Source organism: Geotrypetes seraphini, chromosome 7, assembly GCF_902459505.1.
Source record: "Geotrypetes seraphini chromosome 7, aGeoSer1.1, whole genome shotgun sequence".
In the NCBI taxonomy this organism is placed as follows: domain Eukaryota; kingdom Metazoa; phylum Chordata; class Amphibia; order Gymnophiona; family Dermophiidae; genus Geotrypetes; species Geotrypetes seraphini.
The window spans coordinates 63,749,833-63,768,789 of record NC_047090.1 but is presented as its reverse complement, the minus strand read 5'-3'; the positions used below and the strand labels follow the sequence as shown (position 1 = coordinate 63,768,789).

The 18,957-nt window shown below is 43.9% G+C and overlaps 1 protein-coding gene and 1 long non-coding RNA gene across 6 annotated transcripts in view; one reads left to right on the top strand and one right to left on the bottom strand.

The window, feature by feature from the left end:
• The window catches only part of TTLL12 (tubulin tyrosine ligase like 12), a 212,588-nt gene extending 205,401 nt beyond the window's left edge, over window positions 1-7,187 (bottom strand). The window contains exon 1 of one of the 3 annotated variants that reach the window (XM_033951183.1): window positions 6,975-7,187. In XM_033951183.1, coding sequence (XP_033807074.1) covers window positions 6,975-7,136 — 162 coding nt within the window. In that variant the 5' untranslated portion in view covers window positions 7,137-7,187. Of the gene's footprint in view, window positions 1-6,077; window positions 6,329-6,757; window positions 6,857-6,974 lie in introns of those variants that run through there. The other 2 variants (XM_033951184.1, XM_033951185.1) reach the window with 2 other exon arrangements.
• On the top strand, window positions 6,830-18,649 carry LOC117363448. 3 transcript variants are annotated; one of them, XR_004540058.1, is made up of 5 exons: window positions 6,830-7,010; window positions 10,360-10,542; window positions 13,191-13,302; window positions 17,032-17,275; window positions 18,568-18,623. It is a non-coding gene; the product is annotated as an uncharacterized LOC117363448 (long non-coding RNA). The 3 variants fall into 3 exon arrangements; XR_004540057.1 differs by having other exon boundaries at window positions 6,834-7,010; window positions 17,032-18,649; XR_004540059.1 differs by lacking the exon at window positions 13,191-13,302 and having other exon boundaries at window positions 6,837-7,010; window positions 17,032-18,649.
• Window positions 18,650-18,957: the final 308 nt, after the last annotated feature.

Genomic DNA, 18,957 nt, shown 5'->3' with positions numbered 1-18,957 from the left:
CTGGAGGAGAGTTCGAAGCCATCGTAGGCCGCGTGGAATAGATGAAGGCGCAGGTTGGAGAGGGACTCTAAAAGCAGGCCGAACGTTCCTTGCCGGGAGGCCGGTAGGTCAGTCTCAAAGGCTCTCAATAGTCCAATGAGGTTTTTGAGGTAGGATGTGAAGGTGAAAGTGTAGCTTTGCACCCTAGAGGCCATCATTGCGTTTTGGTATAGTCTCCTGCCGAACTTGTCTAGGGTTCGGCCCTCTCAGCCTGGGGGGACCGCTGCTGAGACCCGGGATGGGTGAACCTTTTTCAAGGAGGATTCTACTAGCAGCGATTGGTGGGAGAGCTGTGGTTGCTCGAATCCCGGGTAGGGTACTGTGCGGTACTTGGCCTCCATTTTGGAGGGTACGGCTGTGACCATGTAGGGGGTCTCCAGGTTCCTGAAGAAGGCCTGTTGGAGTACCGGGTTAGGTGGTAAGCGAAGGGACTCTCTGGGCAGTGATGGCATATCCAGCTCCGCCAGGTACTCCTTAGAGTATCTGGAGTCAGACTGGAGGTCTAAGTCCAAGGCGTGGCCCATGTCCTGGACAAAGCGAGTGAAGGATGGGCGAGATGTTCCCGGGGCCCCGTGCGGGGTCGGTGAACGAGACCTTCGTCGGGTGGAGAAGGATGGGGAGGCTTCCCTCGAGTATCGAGGTTCCTGCTCCGATCCATGCTCCGAGATCGGGGAAGCACTGTGAGAGTGCTCCGGGGTTGTCGATCTTCGGCGTCTCGAGGAGCCCCTCGGAGACGATGCTGGGGTTCGGGGTACCGATCGATGTCGAATCGGTGACCTCGATCCGGACTCCCTCGGAGAATACCTGCGACCTCGGGTCGGGGTCCCGGTCCGAGGGGGAGTTCGGAGGATGCGAGGGTTGGAGAGTGATAACTCAGCCACCCTTAGTGGTCCCGTACGAGGTGTGAGGGAACGGCCTCGTAGAGTTGGTGAACCTCGGGCCTTCTTGGAGGTACGGCGGTTCGAGGTTTCTGTCGTTTTAGCCCGACGTTTTGCCCCTCGGCGGTCTGCGGAGGGAGAACGTCTCGGGCGCCTCGGCGAGGAGTCCAAGGAGGATGGGATGCGGCGAAGTTTGCGCACCTTTCCTCGAGGTTGCTCGATGCGAGGCTCAGGCTGGTCTGGCACATTCGGGGTCGAGGTCGAGGCCGATTGAAACTGGGCCATTGCAGCGGACAGTTCCGACGTGATCATCGCTCGGAGTAGGTCCTGGAAGACGGGCACGGACAGCATCGAAGGCATGTCCCCTGCCTCGGTGCACTCCACCGGGGGCGACCTCGTATCAGAGTATTCCCGTGTGGTGGAGGCACAGCCCGAAGGCTTGGAGGGCTTAGCTGGGGCTGTAAGCATGGGGTTTGCGCCATGCGTCGACGTTGTCCCCGAGGCTGGCTTCTTCGATGTTACGGAACCTGAAGAGGGAAGAGGGGACTTACCCGGGGCCGAGGCTTTCTGTTGTCCCGAGGACTTCGGAGTCGAGTCTCGAGGCGATGCCGAGGTATCCGGGGCCGAGGTCAAGGCCGGGGCCGAGACCGGGGCCGACCTCGAGGCCGAGGTGGAGGGTTGGTCCGGGGGTGAAGAGGTCCGCCATGCGGGCTTTTCTTCGACGCAGGGCCCGGTTCTGGAAAGTAGCGCACTGGGGGCAGGAGTCGGTTGGATGAGCCGCCCCCAGGCAGAGAATGCACCGGCGATGCGGGTCTGTGAGGGAAAGAAGCCGCTCACACCAGGTGCACTTTTTAAAGCCGGTCAAAGGCCGGGACATTAAATCGAAAGTAGCCGCGGCTCGATCAGCCACGCGGCCACGGGGACCCGGAAGCCTCCGGGTCGTTCAAAAACAAAGCAGGAATCAAGTTAAAAGGTAAAGAATTTGCGCACAGCGACTTAATCGTGAAAAAACAAGAAAAAATCACGGTGCTAGAAGGCAGTTGGGGCAGAGCCTGAAAAACACGACTTCTAGGCTCAGCGGAAAATTTTGAACTGGAGACCACGAGGGGATGCACCCCCTAGTGGAGCAGGAAGGCACGCATGCGTGGAGCAGCAGAGCAAACTTAAATCTTCAATCAAGTTTGCTTGAAAATGCTTCCGCATCGGGGCTCCGTAGATGACGTCACCCACATATGAGAATATCTTGCCTGCTTGTCCTGGGATAAATATTTTTGTCAAAATGGTTCTCCTTTTTAAACTGTAACTGGAGGGGTGGAGGTTCAGCTAACAACTTCTAATTTTGAATAACAGGATGAAATCCAGAGATTATATACCGACTCACAGCCTTAGGGTAAAGGTGTGTCCAACACCGACAATGCAGCTGCTATTATGAATTGAATCAACTTTGCAAGTGATGGGGAATGACTCATGAGTTTAACAATTTTCAGAGGGAAAGAGGGAACCTTAAAGAACAAAAACAAAACAAAAACCAATGAGACCACCACATAGTTATGTGTATTTAGTGGCCTTGAACGCAAAGCTGCTCTTCATCCAGTAAACATAAACCAATGAGAATTCACAAGGGCATGTGTATTTATTGAATTCAAAGCTGTTCTTCCTCCAGGAGACATATTTCAGGCACATGGCAAACACGGCACTGGAGACAGAAGTACTCAGGCTACAGTTCATGGGGTGTTTGTTCATCCCTTCCATGCCCATTTAAAAAGAAATGTTTCCACAACCACAATGTGAAGCTGAAATATAAATATGTTTCTGATGTGTTTCTCCAGACCAAAAAGGTTGTTTATGAAATAGATACCAACAACCACCACTTTCCCTAGTATTCTTATTCTTGGGGAAATTATGCCCAAATTTTGTAATGTGCACAATTCCCCCAGGGCACAGAATGTACCTCTTGTTTCACATGAAACAGAACAATTATTAGCATGAACTTGCAACAAAGGTGTATTAATGAACCAACCTCCCACTCTTTTTTCGGCCTTACAACTACTATCCTATACTATCTGGATCCTCATCAATCCATCATACTCATATCTCTCGACTTAACAGCCACTTTCAATATTATAGACCAGTGGTCCCCAACCCTGTCCTGGAGGACCACCAGGCCAGTTGGGTTTTTGGGATAGCCCTAATGAATATGCATGAGGCAGATTTGCATGCCTGTCACCTCCATTATATGCAAAACTCTCTCATGCATATTCATTAGGGCTATCCCAAAAACCAGACTGGCCTGGTGGTCCTCCAGGAAAGGGTTGGGACCACTGCTATAGACCACCAACTCTTACTAAACTGGCTATCTTCTGTAAGCTTCAATGATCAGATACTTAACTGGTTTAGATCTTATTTTTCCAACTGCACTTCCAAAGTGGAGTTTAACAATTAATCATTTGAAACTTTTATAAACAAGCATGGAATCCTCCAGGAATCTATTGACACTGTGCCAACCTATAGGCTTTACCGCATTTTCTTATGCTGACGACATTCAGCTTCTTCATCCGCTAGACCCAACAAACACTTTGAAATTGAAAATATCAATCAGAAATTAGGCAGCATAAGCAAGTGGTTAAACAAAAACATGTTGGCACCGAGCATCCCCAAAACAAAAACTCTTCTCTTTCCATAGAAAGCCAGTATTTCTCTATGTTCTCCAATCTGTATTGATAACTCCGCATTTGCAATGGTTCCATAAGTGAAAATATTAGGAGTCATAACTGACCAAAACTTGAATTATCGTGAACAAATCAACACTGTAGTTAAAAACTGGTTTTTCCAAACTGAGAATGATCCACTCCTTCGTAAGCTGCCTAGACCACACGTCATTAAATATACTGGTTCACTCCCTTATAATTTGAAAATTGGACTATTGCAATTCCTTATACAAGGGTATTACACTGAAAGAGTTATGAAGCCTTCAAATAATACAGAATGCCGTTATTAAGATTATTACCAACTCCAGAAAATACGGTCGCATCACCCTCTTCTGAAAAAAGCTCACTGGCTTCCTATGGCTCATAGAATTACATACAAAATAGCATTACTAACTTTCAAAGTCCAAAACACAAATGCCCCCAGTTTCATTGACAAACTTCTCATTCTGCACACTTTAACTCGTTCTCTTAGAACCTCTTAAAATTTATTGACAGTCCCCTCATTGAACATTATTAATACTCGCCGTAATACATCATTTTCGGTAACAGCTCCACTACCAGCTTTCTTAAGAGAGGAAAAAAATATTGATAAATTTAAAGGATCTTTTAAATGTTTTCTTTTTAAAGATACATTTGAATTCTAATAATGACATTTTTCCCATCCTTAAGTACTGACTTTCTCTTGACAAGGCCAAACTTTAAAAAAAAAATTTTATTATTATTTTACTAGCTGATCACTCGGCATTGCCCAAATATTTATTTATCCCAAACTTCCGGTATTCATAGATTGTATTCAGTGATTACACCTGGTAAAATGGGAAGTATTTGATTGTTTATTTCGTGGACATCTTCATTTTTAGTAGCAAGAATGGCCTTCTCTATGGGGCTAAACTTGGACTTAAATAGCTTTGGGAGTGTCAGTATTCATCTCAGCGAGCCCAAAAACTATGAGTTAGACAGTAATATATGTCGTTTTCGATAATTTTTACATGTCACCCCCTTCTCACTCCACAGTATTTTTTTCCCAGATAGTAAGTGATATGTATACCAAGTTTGGTTGAAATTTCTCTACACATTTCATAGTTATGCTCCCAAAAATTACATCAAGAGAAATGGGCATGGGGCTGGTGGGCAGTGGTGAAAAATGTTGCACACGATCCTGGGGATGAGTGAGGGAGAAATTTTGGATATTGCAGTAGAGGGAATGGGAGAGATGCACCCTCTCTCTTTCCCCCCTCCCTTTGCAGCATGGGAGAGAGAGAGAGAGAGGGAGGGGGAAGAGAGAGGCTCATGGAAGAAACAGAGAGAGATGTTGGTTGGGTGAAGGGAATGAAGTCTGGAGGAGAGGAAGCATGCAGGAGGCAGAGAGAAAGAAATATTGGATGCAGTCAGAAGAAAGTGCAACTAGGAAAAATGATTATATTTTCAATTTAGTGATCGAAATGTGTCAGTTTTGAGAATTTATATCTGCTGTCTATATTTTGCACTATATTTGTCTATTTTTCTATAGTTACTGAGGTGACATTGCTTATTTTAAAGTCATCTGCCTTGACCTCTTTGAAACCCCCTCCCCACCAATATAAATAACATTTTCTCTACGTACAGTGTGCTTTGGTTTTTTTTTTTAATTTTGTGGTTACCATTATGTATTAATAAGATTATATTGTGTGTATATGAAAAATGGAAGAACCTGCATTACAATTAGTACTATTATTATGGGGATGGGTCTGGGTGGAGCCTGAGCAGCGGTACTCAGTTGATATTTGTTAAGACTTGGGGGGTACTTGGCTTGAAGAAGTTGAGAAACTCTGACCTAGACTACTGCAACCTGCTTCTCAATGGCCTTCCGCTAAACCAGGGGTGTCCACCTTTTGGCTTCCCTGGGCCGCATTGGCTGAAAAAAATGTTTCTGGGGCCACACAAATGTGTAAATGCTTCAGCAAGACAGAGGAGGGAGCAGGCAAGACGGTAAACACCCGGGGGCAGCAGAAGAAAAAACTCCATTGCCCTCAACCAGGGCCACACAAAATACTTCACGGGGCCACAGATTGGACATCCCTGCGCTAAACCATCTCTCCCCTTCAATCTGTTCAGAACTCTGCTGCAAGTCTCATGTTCTCTCAATGTCGCTATTCCTACATTATCCCTCTCCTTCATGGGCTCCCTGTTTCCATACCGTTCAAATTCCTCTTACTGACCTACAAGTGTATTCACTCCACAGCTTCTCAGTATCTTTCATCTCTCCCCACACTCCAGCCCAGGCACTCAACTCATCAGATAAGTCTCTCTTATCTGTACCCTTCTCCTGTACAGCCAATTCTAGACTCCGTTCCTTCTACCTTGCTGAACAAACTGCCTGACTCAATACATCAGGCTCCATCTCTGGCAGTATTCAAATCCAGACTCCAAGCCCACTTCTTTTAAGATGCTTTAATTCCAAACTCCAACTCACCTTCTATGCATCAATATCTGTCCTATTTCCTTCTGAAATTCCCCTGTCTGATCACAGTGTATTGTTGCACCTTCTTGTTCTCCTTGCTGCGTCCCATAAACTTTTTCATGTGCTCCATGGAAAAAAAAAAAATTATCTAAATTCCCAAATGCGCTGCAGGAAAGGTGGAGATAGGTGGACCGGAAGGACAGGGCAAAAGAGAGAGAGAGAGATGGACAGGAAGAGCGAGTTGGATATAGCTGGACTAGAAAGGGAAAGAGAAAGAAATGGAAATGGAGATGGATGAATTGAAAGGGGTGAGAAAAAGATGTAGAGTTTACTGTAAGAGCAGAAGAAAAAGGGGATGGAAATAACTTAAGTGGAAGGTGTGTGTAAGAGAAGCGAAGATTACAGTATACTGTAATTTTTATGGTGGAAAACTGCAATGGGAAACCCCGCCCCACCCTGCCCAACCCCACCCGACTCCGCCCATGCATTTCAGATTTACAAGAAAAAAAATCTGGCAACCTTACAAATGAGGAGAATCCTTTCATTTTATCAGTACGTGATGCTTTTTGTACTCCCTATATAGTACACGAGACTATTTTTTTTCTACAGGGGCCTGTGCGATGAAAGCGAATACAGTACAGTACTTTTTCTTCCCCCATCCAGTCCCAAAATATCTACGGCACGCGCAGTACCTGGCGTGCAGGGTGGGCATCTGATGTCCGCGCGTGCACGTAAAGGTCCCTCTTCGCATGCGCAAGGTGGGCGTGCGACTCCATAATCAGCAAAGCGCAACTTATTTGCAAGGTTTCTAACTGCAGCACCAACACCTACACCGGGGAGAGGGAGGAAGAAGAGTTGCAGAAGTGGAAGGCGCACAATCCGCCTACCAAACTGCGCTAGTACACCCACCTCATTGTTTAGTTTTTCGTGCAGACTTTTCCAGAGGTGAGCAGGGACCCCCGAAGAGGTCAGCGCCGGTGAATACAACTGCGTAAACTTGAGAAAGGCTTCCTCCTCTTGCGCCATGCTTTTCGCTGATGGGTCCAGACTCGGCGCCCGCTCCTGGTGCATGCCGGGAGTCTGCCTTAAAGGCGACGCATCCCCACCTCTGTTGTCCCTTGGTGGTGTGGTTTCTAACTTATATATGGTGGATCTGTTACTTCCCGGGTTTTACCCAGTTCCTATGTACATTTTGTTTTGAGTTATCAGTAAAAAGTCGAAGCGCAACCGTGTTTTAATCGCAGTGGCTAAAGTGCGCGCAAAGAACACAAAATGTTCAAACTACCATGTTTAATCAGCTCAGGAAGCATACATTTTGGCTAATTCTGGTATCTGAACTTAATATCCTATAATAGTATGTTAGTTGTAGGCTTTGATTCTTATCAGTTGACATTTGTGCTGGAGAACATACTGTATATTATGTTGCTTGTGGGCTTATAGCCCGCCAAATCCTTCCAGGGTGGGTTACAACAGAAGGTGCAACATGATCACGGGAAGGGGTAAAATGCGGACCTTGCACATCTAAACCCGCACGTCCTTAAAATCTGAGGTCCGTGCCAGTTTTAGTCTCAGCATCGATTATGGCTCTGATAGACCTCTATGACAATTTAGTTCTGACAAATCCTAATGCTTTCCCCTCCCTATGCTGAGACTAAACGTGACAAACCTTTTGCCCTGAGGTCCGTGCCACTTTTAGTCTCAACATAGGGAGGGAAAAGCATTAGGGTCCGTCAGAGCCATAACCTATGCTGAGACTAAAAGTGGCACGGACCTCAGATTTTTAAGGACGTGTGGGTTTAGCTCCGCGAAGTCCACACTTGGAATGATATGCCTAGGGTTATCCTCCAGAAAAAGGAGGATAGATTAAGACATCCAGGTTTTACTTCCATTGAAAGCATTGGCATTAAGGAGGATAGATTGAGACGTCTGGATTTTACTTCCATTGCTTTCAATGTCTCAAACTGCCCTCCTTTTTCTGGATTCAAACTATACACACTAGGGAACTTATACTTCATTACCTTCAAAAGGTAGGTCATCAGAAACTTCCATGTATTCCTCATGGGCTGGCAGTTCTGATGGCGTTAACTGATCAGGTTCTCCCAGCTCTAACATCTCCACATCAGGCTTCAATTTGGGCTGGGTCCTACTATAGTAGGGGTGGGGAACTTCGGTTCTCGAGGACAGTAATCCAGTCAAGTTTTCAGGATTTCTCCAATGAATATGCATTGAAAACAGTGCATGCAAATAGATCTCATGCATATTCATTGGGGAAATCCTGAAAACTTGACTGGATTATGGCCCTCGAGGACTGGAATTCCCTACCCCTGTACTATAGGGTAGTAACCGCTCCTTCTGCTTCCATTCACCTCCCTCTTCTGTCTGAAGCTCTGCCTTACATTGATGGGAGTCCTGCCCAAACCTGCATGGAATCAACATGGGCAAAAATTCCCCCTTTGGCCAAGCTGCAGTTTGCTTCCAGGTAAATAGGGTTGTTTCTTAAGAGAAGGTTGAAAGGGTTTTTTCTTCTTGGTTTTTATTAGCTTTCCCTTTAGAAAGGACAAATATATCCTGCCAGGGACTGGAACTAGCAGGACCTGTATTAGGATAGTCTGCCCCGACTGCCTGTGAACCGGGGAAACCTTCCTGGTGAGCTTTAATCCTCTTTTCCACAGGATTACTTTTAAACCATGGAAAGTCAGGAGATGCACTAGCTTTGGCACAATGTGCAAAACCTGCTATTACTACGTTGGTAGAGGTTGGGCGTTGGAGGAGGAAAGGCGCCGGCTGACTGCCTTAAAGACGTGCCTCTTGCCACGAGAGGCACATCCTATAAGCAGTCAGCGGGCATCGGTGCCTCTTCTCACCAGCATCTTTGAGCTGCTGCACAGTTTGTGATACACTGCCTTAGACCAGGGGTGTCAAAGTCGGTCCTCGAGGGCTGCAATCCAGTCAGGTTTTCAGGATTTCCCCAATGAATGTGCATGAGATCTATTTGCATGCAGTGCTTTCATTGTATGCTAATAGATCTCATGCATATTCACTGGGGAAATCCTGAAAACCCGACTGGATTGTGGCCCTTGAGGATTGACTTTGACACCTGTGCCTTAGACTAGGAGTAATGACCTAAAAACTACATCAAGGTCCCGCTTCATTAGCTCATGAAGGAAGCCTTGTTTAAAAACTGGGAAACACCTCTAACTGTCCCAGTAGCTCCTCGTAGATTATACTCTCTCTATAGACTAGACTTGCTCAGGGTTTGACAAACCTTAGCTTCAACACCAATTTCTAGTAGTTGAGACAGCCCTGAAGCATGCTAATAGCTCTTGCACATATGCCAGCACACCACCGAGCAGAGAAGATAGAATCCTGGACAAGTTTGGCAGGCATGTCTTTCAAGTATCAATGCTTGCTAACAATATTGAATTAAAATTTCTACATGGCCTTCTATTTAAAGTCTTTAATAAAACAATTGCTAAATTTTGAGCAGCACCTACTATCAGACCAGCATAAACTTTTTCGACATCTAGTTAAAAGTCTGCTGGAGACCAGAAAATATATGATCAGGTCAAATTTTGATGCCTTTGATGTCGCCTCACAAATTTCTGCAGTGTCCATTGCAATGTGCAGCCAAACTTGGCCCTGGATCTCTGATTTGGATACTTCAGTCCAAGATCACCTCTCCAACATTCTATGTATAAGTGATGATCTTTTTGGGGATCATATTGAGGAGGCAAGAAAATCAAGAAACATAATTGTTGCAGTTTTCTGGGTCTTGCTACATCTGGTCAAGTAGAACTAATGTTTCAGCCATTGGACCTAGGGCTAGGGAGTGAGGAAGAGAGAATTGGACCTGGGGAGGGAGAAAGAGAGAGAATTGGACTTGGCACCTCCTGTTTAGGAATTTGATAAGCAATCAAATCAAATAATAAACCTAATAATAATTTGAATAATTTGAATTTAATAAACTTAGTAAACTAGCCTGCTCAAACAGTCAAGTCACCGAGCGCCTGTGTTGCAGCATCTCAAAACAGATATACCGTAACAGAATTAGAAAACGTACAAAGAATGGTGACCTAAATGATAAGGGGATAGAACAATTCTCATGCACTGAGCTGCAACATATATTTTCCCAAGGCTTTGGCCACCTTATTGGGCAGACTGGATGGATAATGTAGGTATGTGTCTGCTGTCATTTACTATGTTACTGCTGCAAGAAATGTGAGACTCAGCTTGTGGACAACTCCATGCATGCTATATTTCTTTTACACATTAAAATATTTTTTATTTTTTGCAGCTTATTCAACTGAAAACAAGGAGCAAAGAATTAATGGTGTCATAAAGATAATATTCTGATTATACAACTCATGAAGAGGATGTTGTGTTCCGTGTCTATGGAGATTCAGTTGATAATTTTCCATCGATGACCAAACAGCACTGAAAAATGAACGGAGCAAGAGTTCAGAGTCTTGTAGGCAAGGTTAGTTGTGCAGGCTGAAAAGCATATACTTACTTTTGCTGTTAGATATCTTGTTGAAAATGTATACCTTTAATGTTTCTTTGATAGGGTAACCATAGAGTTGGATCAGCACTGGATGCAATATACTTAGATTTCAGAAAAGCCTTTGACACAGTTCCACAGAGGTGACCTTTTTTTTTTTTTTTTTACATAAACTGAAAGCTAATGATATGGGCCCTAAAGTAATTGACTGGGTTAGAGAATGGGAGGTGTCAGAGTAGTAGTAAATGAAGATTATTCTGCATATAGGGCTGTTGGCAGTGGTGAATTACAGGGGTTGGTCCCTGATTCTGTGATTTTTAATATTTTCATAAGCGATATTATGGAAGGGCTACTTGGAAGAGTTTGCCCCTTTGCAGATGATACCAAAATCTGCACGAGGGTAAACATCCTGGAAGATGTGAATAAGACGAGGAAAGATATAGAGTAGTTTGAAGAATGGTCAAAAATTTAGCAGCTAAAATGTAATGCTAAAAAATTCAGGGCCCTGCAATTTGGGTTGTAAAAACCTAAGAAAACAATACATTATAGGGCTGAAATACTGCTGTGCACAAAAGAACAGGATTTAGGGATTATCGAATCTAATGATATTAAGGTGGCTGAATAGGTGGAAAAGGCAATGGCAAAAGCCAGAAGGATGTTTGGATGCAAAGGGAGAGAAATGGCCAGCAGGAAAAAGGATGTGATAGTTCAGTGATCTCCAAAGCACGGTACTAGGACCTCATGTGCCTCCCAAAGTCCTCCATTGCAGCCCTTAAACAGATGAATGAAATGCTCTTCAAATCCTATAAATGCATTAATTTAAATCTTGCCCACTTGATATAATAACTGCAAACAATCTCTTAAGTGTGTTATTCAGGTGTCTCATTTGGGGAATTTGCTACTATTGACAGTCCAAAATAAAGTGAGTTTCTAAACTGTCCCTCCCTTTTACAAAGCCATGTTAGACTTTTTTATCACCAAGCTGTGGCAATATTATCTCCCACGCCCATAGGAATTCTATGAGTGTTGGAGCTAATACCACCCGGGCCAACGATAAACCTCTGTATAAGAATCTGGTGAGACTTCATTTAAAGTACTATTTACAGTTCTGGAGACCACATCTTCAAAAGGATATAAGCTGGATGGGGGTTAGTCCAGAAGACAGCTATTAAAATGGTCAGTGTCTTCCTCATAAAGCAGACTTACAATATATACAGTATACTTTGGAAGTACTTTGGCGGCTTCTCTGGGCAGTGATCCTCCCAGTCTACAAAGCAGAGGTTTAGTAGTTCCCGGCGCTAGCCATCAATGGGGAGCCATCCAGTGGTGATATCTTGATGCCAGGCCTCTTGCCACTTCGATATGAGTTGGAGGATGGCTCTCTACTTTTCGGGCAGAATAGCAGGCCATCACCTTGGACCATTGGGTCCTGGAGGTTCTTCAGGACAGCTACATGCTCGAGTTTCATCGCCCCCTGGCAGATTATTTTCTGGATTGCTTTAATTGGGAGACCATAGTTCATCTGTGTGAGCAATTGCTGGAGCCCACCACTTTCAGGGGATAAACCCTTCTAGTTAATGTACGAGGAATCACTGCCCTTGCTTTTTTGGCTACTGGAGGAGAGTGTGGCACAGTGGTTAAAGCTACAGCCTCAGCACTCTGAGATTGTGGGATTAAACCCACGTTTCTCCTTGTGACCCTGGGAAAGTCACTTAATCCCCCCATTGCCCTAGGTACATTAGATAGATTGTGAGCCCACCGGGACAGACAGGGAAACATGCTTGAGTACTTGAATAAATGCATGTAAAACTGTTCTGAGCTCCCCTGGGAGAACGGTATAGAAAATTGAATAAATAAACATTCCAAAGACTATGGGAGCACCAGCTGGCATTAGCCAGCCATCTGCATTACGTATCATTAGCCACTTTCTGGACATATTTCTGAGACTTATTTCCATGTACGATTATTTCCCCATGAATGAAGCAGACCAGCACCACACAATGTGGGGTTTTTATAAGCTGGCCCACTTCCCCTCTGTTCTGGGTACAATCAGCTGCACACATGTAAGAACATAAGAAGCGCCATCTCCGGATCAGACCTTCGGTCCATCAAGTCCGGCGATCCGCACACGCGGAGGCCCTGCCAGGTATACACATGGCTTACCCTATAGCCAACCATATCTCTATATGCCTCTCTCAAGGAGATATGCATCTAGTTTGCCCTTGAAGCCTAGGACTGTCGATTCTGCAATAATCTCCCCTGGGAGAGTATTCCAGATGTCAACCACTCTCTGTGTGAAGCAGAACTTCCTGATATTAGTCCTGAACTTGCCCCCCCTTAGCTTCATTTCATGTCCTCTTGTCCACACTCAGACCACCTGTTCAGATGGAGAAGCCATTTCGTAACTGGCGTGCCTATCTTTCCAAGAACATGCCTCCTTGGAAATCACAGATGTGTGTGTGAATTTCCCTGGATCCTGCCATGATGCCTACATTCTGGCATACCTGGGCATCTTTGACTGGCTCCAGAGGGGAGAGATCTGAGGGGGATGGCTGGTCGGTGACACCATCTTACTATCGCAAACAAAGCTTTTGATCATTGACCACAGTTTTTTCCTTTTACCACAGGGCCGTCAGCAGCATTGGAGGATGAGGCAGGACACACCTGTGGAAGTGGACAACGTGCAACAGATTTGTGTTCTTTTCTAACATTTTCCCTCCTCTTTTGTCCTGAATGCAGGTGACTGTGAGAAACGAAAATACTAATATTTTCTAATGGTGTTAATTGTTGCAGAATAATACAAAGGGGGTAAACACTTAAAGGGTATAAAATTTGCATATAATACATCTAATCAGGTGTGGTCAAATAACTACAGAGAAACTATAAAGATATTATTAATACATATAATTCTAATAAGGCAGGGAGTCATAATATTATAGAAAATATATTAATAAAGTGGTAATGAAAAACTAAATGGTAAAATTCCAGAAGGAGTTTATCTAACATTGTGTGCATATGACAGTAAGAAGTATTGCTGACTCAAAAGGTGGGAGGGGGGGCATTCCTGAGACATTGAATACAATGCCTACAGTCAAGTGAACATTGTATCAAGAGGTGTCAGCAGAATTAACCATAAGGACTATTGTTTAAAAAGATGGTCTAGCATTTCACATGAGGGGTGGGTATGTGAAAGGAGGGAACAGTGCCCAAATATGGGCAGCTGTAAATATGGTCAGGGTCTGAAGAATAAGGGGTGGAGAGATAGGAAGTAGGTGTGAAGAATTTGAGAGTTTGTGAACTGTACTGCTCTACCCAATGAGCAGACAGGCAGGATGGGCTAACTAAAGATTGTACATACTATGGGCCTTTCCCCTGCCTCATAAGAAAATAAGCCGTGCCTCTGCTGGGTCAGACCTGAGGTCCATCATGCCCAGCAGTCCGCTCACGCGGACCTGTATACTAGCCTTCTATCTATATCTTTCTATCCCCTTTTCCTTCAGAAAATTGTCCAATCCCTTCTTGAACTCCAATACCGTACCCTGTCTTATCACTCCCTCTGGAAGTGCGTTCCAGGCATCCACCACCCGTTGGGTGAAGAAGAACTGCCTAGCATTAGTTCTGAATCTGTCTCCTTTTAATTTTTCATAATGCCCTCTCGTTCTTATAGTTATTGAAAGTTTGAAGAATCTGTCCCTCTCCACTTTCTCTATGTCCTTCGTGATCTTATAAGTCTCTATCATATCCCCTCTAAGTCTCTGCTTCTCCAGTGAAAAAAGCCCAAGTTTCTCTAATCTTTCAGCGTATGAAAGGTTTTCCATACCTTTTATCAAACGCATCGCTCTCTTCTGAACCCTCTCGAGTATCGCCATATCCTTCTTTAGGTACGGCGACCAATATTGGACGCAGTACTCCAGATGCGGGCGCACCATCGCCCGATACAACGGCAGGATAACTTCTTTTGTTCTGCTTGTAATACCCTTGATTATTCCTAGCATTCTATTTGCTTTTTTAGCAGCCGCTGCGCATTATTCCGATGGCTTCATTGTCATGTCTACTATTACCCCCAAGTCCCTTTCTTGGGAACTCTCACTCAATAACATTGTGTAGTTGTACCTCAAGTTTCTGTTTCCTACGTGTAAGACTTTGCATTTCTCTACATTGAACTTCATCTGCCATCTCGTCACCCACTCCCCAAGTTTGTTTAGGTCCCTTTGTAAATCTTCGCAGTCCTCTTTAGTCCTAGCCCCATTGAATAGCTTGGTGTTATCTGCAAATTTTATTAATTCACTCTTCGTCCCCATTTCTAGATCATTTATAAATACATTGAATAGCAGCGGTCCAAGCACCGACCCCTGCGGAACACCACTCGTAACCTTTCTCCAATCCGAGTAGTGGCCCTGCACTCCTACCCTCTGCTAAACGTTTAGAGCGAAAAGAGGCGTTTTTGAATGAGGGGAAAGGGCGGGAGGTGGGCCGACGTAGACTTAGCTGTAAAGCAAGTATAGCCAAAAGTTTAACGAGGTTGCCTGGTCGGAATTTATACGTTTTGACTTAGACCAAGTCAAAACAGGTATAAGTTCCAAATAGGGACCACTGAGCTGATCGCAGCTGCCATGATCAGCTCAGCAGCCCCAGCAACCTGCCCACCCTCTGCCGCGATCGCGATTCCCCCCCCCGAAGTGTCGCGAATACCGGCAGGAGAGATGCCCAATCTCTCCTGCCGAAGACGGCACCCCCTGACACCCCATCCCACCCCCTCAAATATGGGCATGAGGGGCCTAAGGCAACTGGGCCAATTTATTTATTTATTTTTATTTTTATTAAATTTATCATACTTTACAAGTATAAACTTTACAAGTATATAGAAATACAAAATCATGTTTCAACAAGAATAACATCATAAAGCATTATAACATTTAAAATAGAAATTATTATGAAACTTAACTCTTCCTTAGACCTCAATTAGGAGGAGGAGAGAAATAAAGAAATAGGGAGTAGTGGTGTATTTTTCTCGCTGTCAATAAACATACGTTTAAAAAAAAAAAAAAAAAAGAAATAGGGAGTAAGATTGCAGTAAAATACAAAGAAAAGACCTAAACGCTACAACCCGGCATTATTCCTTTGAGCTACACTCCCACCACTAGATAAACCCTTGAGATCTAAAAAGGATCGTCGATGGTTTGGTGTGAAAAACATATATTTTAAACCCATAAACTTGATAACACATTTGCATAGATAGGCTAACAAAAAAGTAGCACCTAGCTTGTCTGTTCTCTCATTCCCAAAAACATTTTTCGCCTTTCCTGGGTTATTCTAGTTACATTGTGATATAACCATAAACGTTGACCACAGAAGAGCATTCCAGACTTTTTAAAGAATAACTTCATAACAGAGTTAAGATCTTGTTCGAAGATAAAGTTAACAATTAAAGTTGCTCTTTCTTTAACATCCATGAATGACTCCTCTAATATTGCCATAAGATTTTGCAAGTCTTTGTCAGAGACCAAGTTCTCACTCCTAGGTATATCAGAATTTCTTTTTGAAACAGGTAAAAAATATGCTTTGTTTATAGGTGGGATCTGGTCTTGTGAAAATTCAAGCATTCTATAAGAAATTTTTTGAAAATCTCAATTGGTGATATTGCCGGTATCCTTGGGCAGTTTAGCACTCTCAAGTTCAATCTTCTATTAAAGTTCTCTATCATTTCTATTTTACGAGCTGCAAAATTTTGTTCTTTAATTATAGTGATAATTGAGTTTTTCAAGGAGGCTGACTCAGTTTGTATTTTATCCATGCATTCTTTCTTAACTTTAACCAAACTATCTGAAGAAGTATCCATTTTTTATACCAATACCTCCATATCTGAGGCAGTTTTCTTCACCTTCACATCCACTTTCTTGATAGCCTCCAGGAGTATCTCTAGTGTCACGGATGGGGTAGTTGCTGATCCTCCTTTTCCTTCAGCGATCTTTCGACCCAGCATTCCAGCTGGGGCAGTAGCTCCTCCCAATGCCTGCTCCGGGGTCTCCTGTTCCTCTCCCTCAGGGTCAGGCTATTGGCAGCAAAGATTGTGACAATGGTGTTATGTGTGTAGGGATAAATTGCATATATTTATACTGTATATGACATAGGTATTTGCCAATTTCCTAGATCTGTGTACTGGCCCCAACCCTATGTGCGCGCTCTGACTGTTCCTACATAGCATTTGTGAGTTGGGGAGTGGACTAGTGGTTAGTGAACTGGGCTGTGAATCATGAGGGTTCAGTTCCCTCTGTGGAACCTTGTGATCCTGGCTAAGTTGCTTAACCTTGCATTGGCTCTGGCACCACCAAAAGAGATTGTGAGGACAGTAGGGATAGAGAAGGTACCTGTTTAAAAGAAATTAATATTAATCAGCTTTGCTTACAGCACAGAAAGGCACTATGTCATATCCAGAAGCTTACTTTTTTGTCTCTGATTTGTCCACAGAGGATGCAGGTTGAGAAGAGGCAGCAGTGAAGCATGGTGGGCAGACAAGCTCAAGGCCCAGGCACCAGGAGCAGTGCCACCACCGCTACAGCAGCCACTGAGGGAGGAAAAGGATGCCCCTGTCTCTGAATCATCTTCCTCTTCACAATCTGAAGCAGAGGCAAGGGGACCCCAGCAGTCACCACATCCAGCCTCTTGTGGTCCTCAAGGCCAGTGTTCCGTTGCCAGGAAGCTGGTAACAGAGGTGTGGGAATTGAAGGCCTCCATCAGTGGGAGGTTTATGGCAGTTTGTGAGCTGGTCAATGTGGTGACATCGCTGCTAGGCAGCACCCTTTGCCTATCCATATTCCCCTCTCCTCCCAAATAAGTAAATAGTGTGTAAATATGTAAATAGTGTGTTTAGTGTGAGGAAGCTGTTTTAGTTGTAATTGCTCTCCAGTTGTTGCAATTGTTTTGTTCTGTTGGCACTGACTTAAAATCTTTTGGACAATATTTTTCTACGTTATATTCTATTATTTGTTGCAAGATGCTTCTCCTTTGAATTTTGATATTTAATGTTTGAGAAAAATATATATTTTTAATTTTGTAAATACCCTTCTCTTGAGAAGTTTGTTTCAGGTAAAGGTAGTAATGTAAAATCTTTGCCTTTACAGTATATTATAATAATGACAGCTCCAAAGTTGGGGCCCTCATATCAAGCTGTGGCACAAAGAGCCCTCATCACAACCTTTATGTTACATAGTAGATAGTCCAACACACACAAGTCTATATGAGACAAAAATTCACAACACAACCACACTCTCAAAACGTCTGAGAAGCCGCCATGTTTTTTGACTCGGAGCTTCACTAAGAGTTTCATTACCTGTACGTCCTGAGGCAGCTTTTTTGAAGCGAAATGCTGGCCATCGTCGAAGTGGGATATTTCTTCTCGATACAACTAGCACTGTCCTAATGAGAACATTTAAGCACTAGTTGTTAAATTTCTTTCAAGTCTCCCAGTACATTGTGGGCAACTCAGGGATTGATTGCATTGCACAAGGCTTTTTGTTTGTGAAATATTATAGAGGAGGTTTTTTATGTCAGTTATTACATTTACCCCTATAAAGCCTCCTGTTTATTTGCAATTTTAACATATTGTTGGGTTGGAGGAGGGGATATGAGGCTTTTTCCTACCTAGTGATAATTTTCACAATATTAAGCCTGTTCACCAATTGCTAGCTAATCCCTGTGCTGTTTCCATTCAGTGTTTTGGGAGACTATTTGTGATTCATTCCGTAGCATTTACATGGTATGTGTGTTTGCTGTGCTGCAAAACGTTTTGAGAGTGTGGTTGTGTTATGAATTTTTGTCTCATATAGACTTGTGTGTGTTGGACATAGTAGATAGTAACATAGTAGATGACGGCAGATAAAGACCCAAATGGTCCATCCAGTCTGTCCAACCCTACCCATTCTTTAAATTACTGACTTAATTTAAATTTTCCTTCTTAGCTATTGCTGGGCCAGAACCTAAAGCTGTGTCTGATTCTCTGCATAGGTTCCATCTACTGAAGTGTCCATCAAAGCTCACTCCAGCCCATCTAAACCATCCTAGCCATCAAAGCCCTCCCCAACTCATCTTCAACCAAACAGCCATATACGGATATAGACCGTGGAAGTCTGCCCAGTATTGGCCTTAATTTTTTCTGATTCAAGATCCTCTGTGTTCATCCCACGCTTTTTTGAACTCTGTCATCGTTTTCCTCTCCACTACCTCTCTTGGGAGCGCATTCCATGCACCCAACATCCTCTCCATAAAGGTGCAGAGAAGACTAGACCTTCAAGCTGAAAATTATACTTCAGACACTTTTCACATCGGCCTTGTACACTTTGACCATCTGTTAAGTTGATTCTTTTAAGGACTCTTGATGCAGGCTTTGTAGCTGAA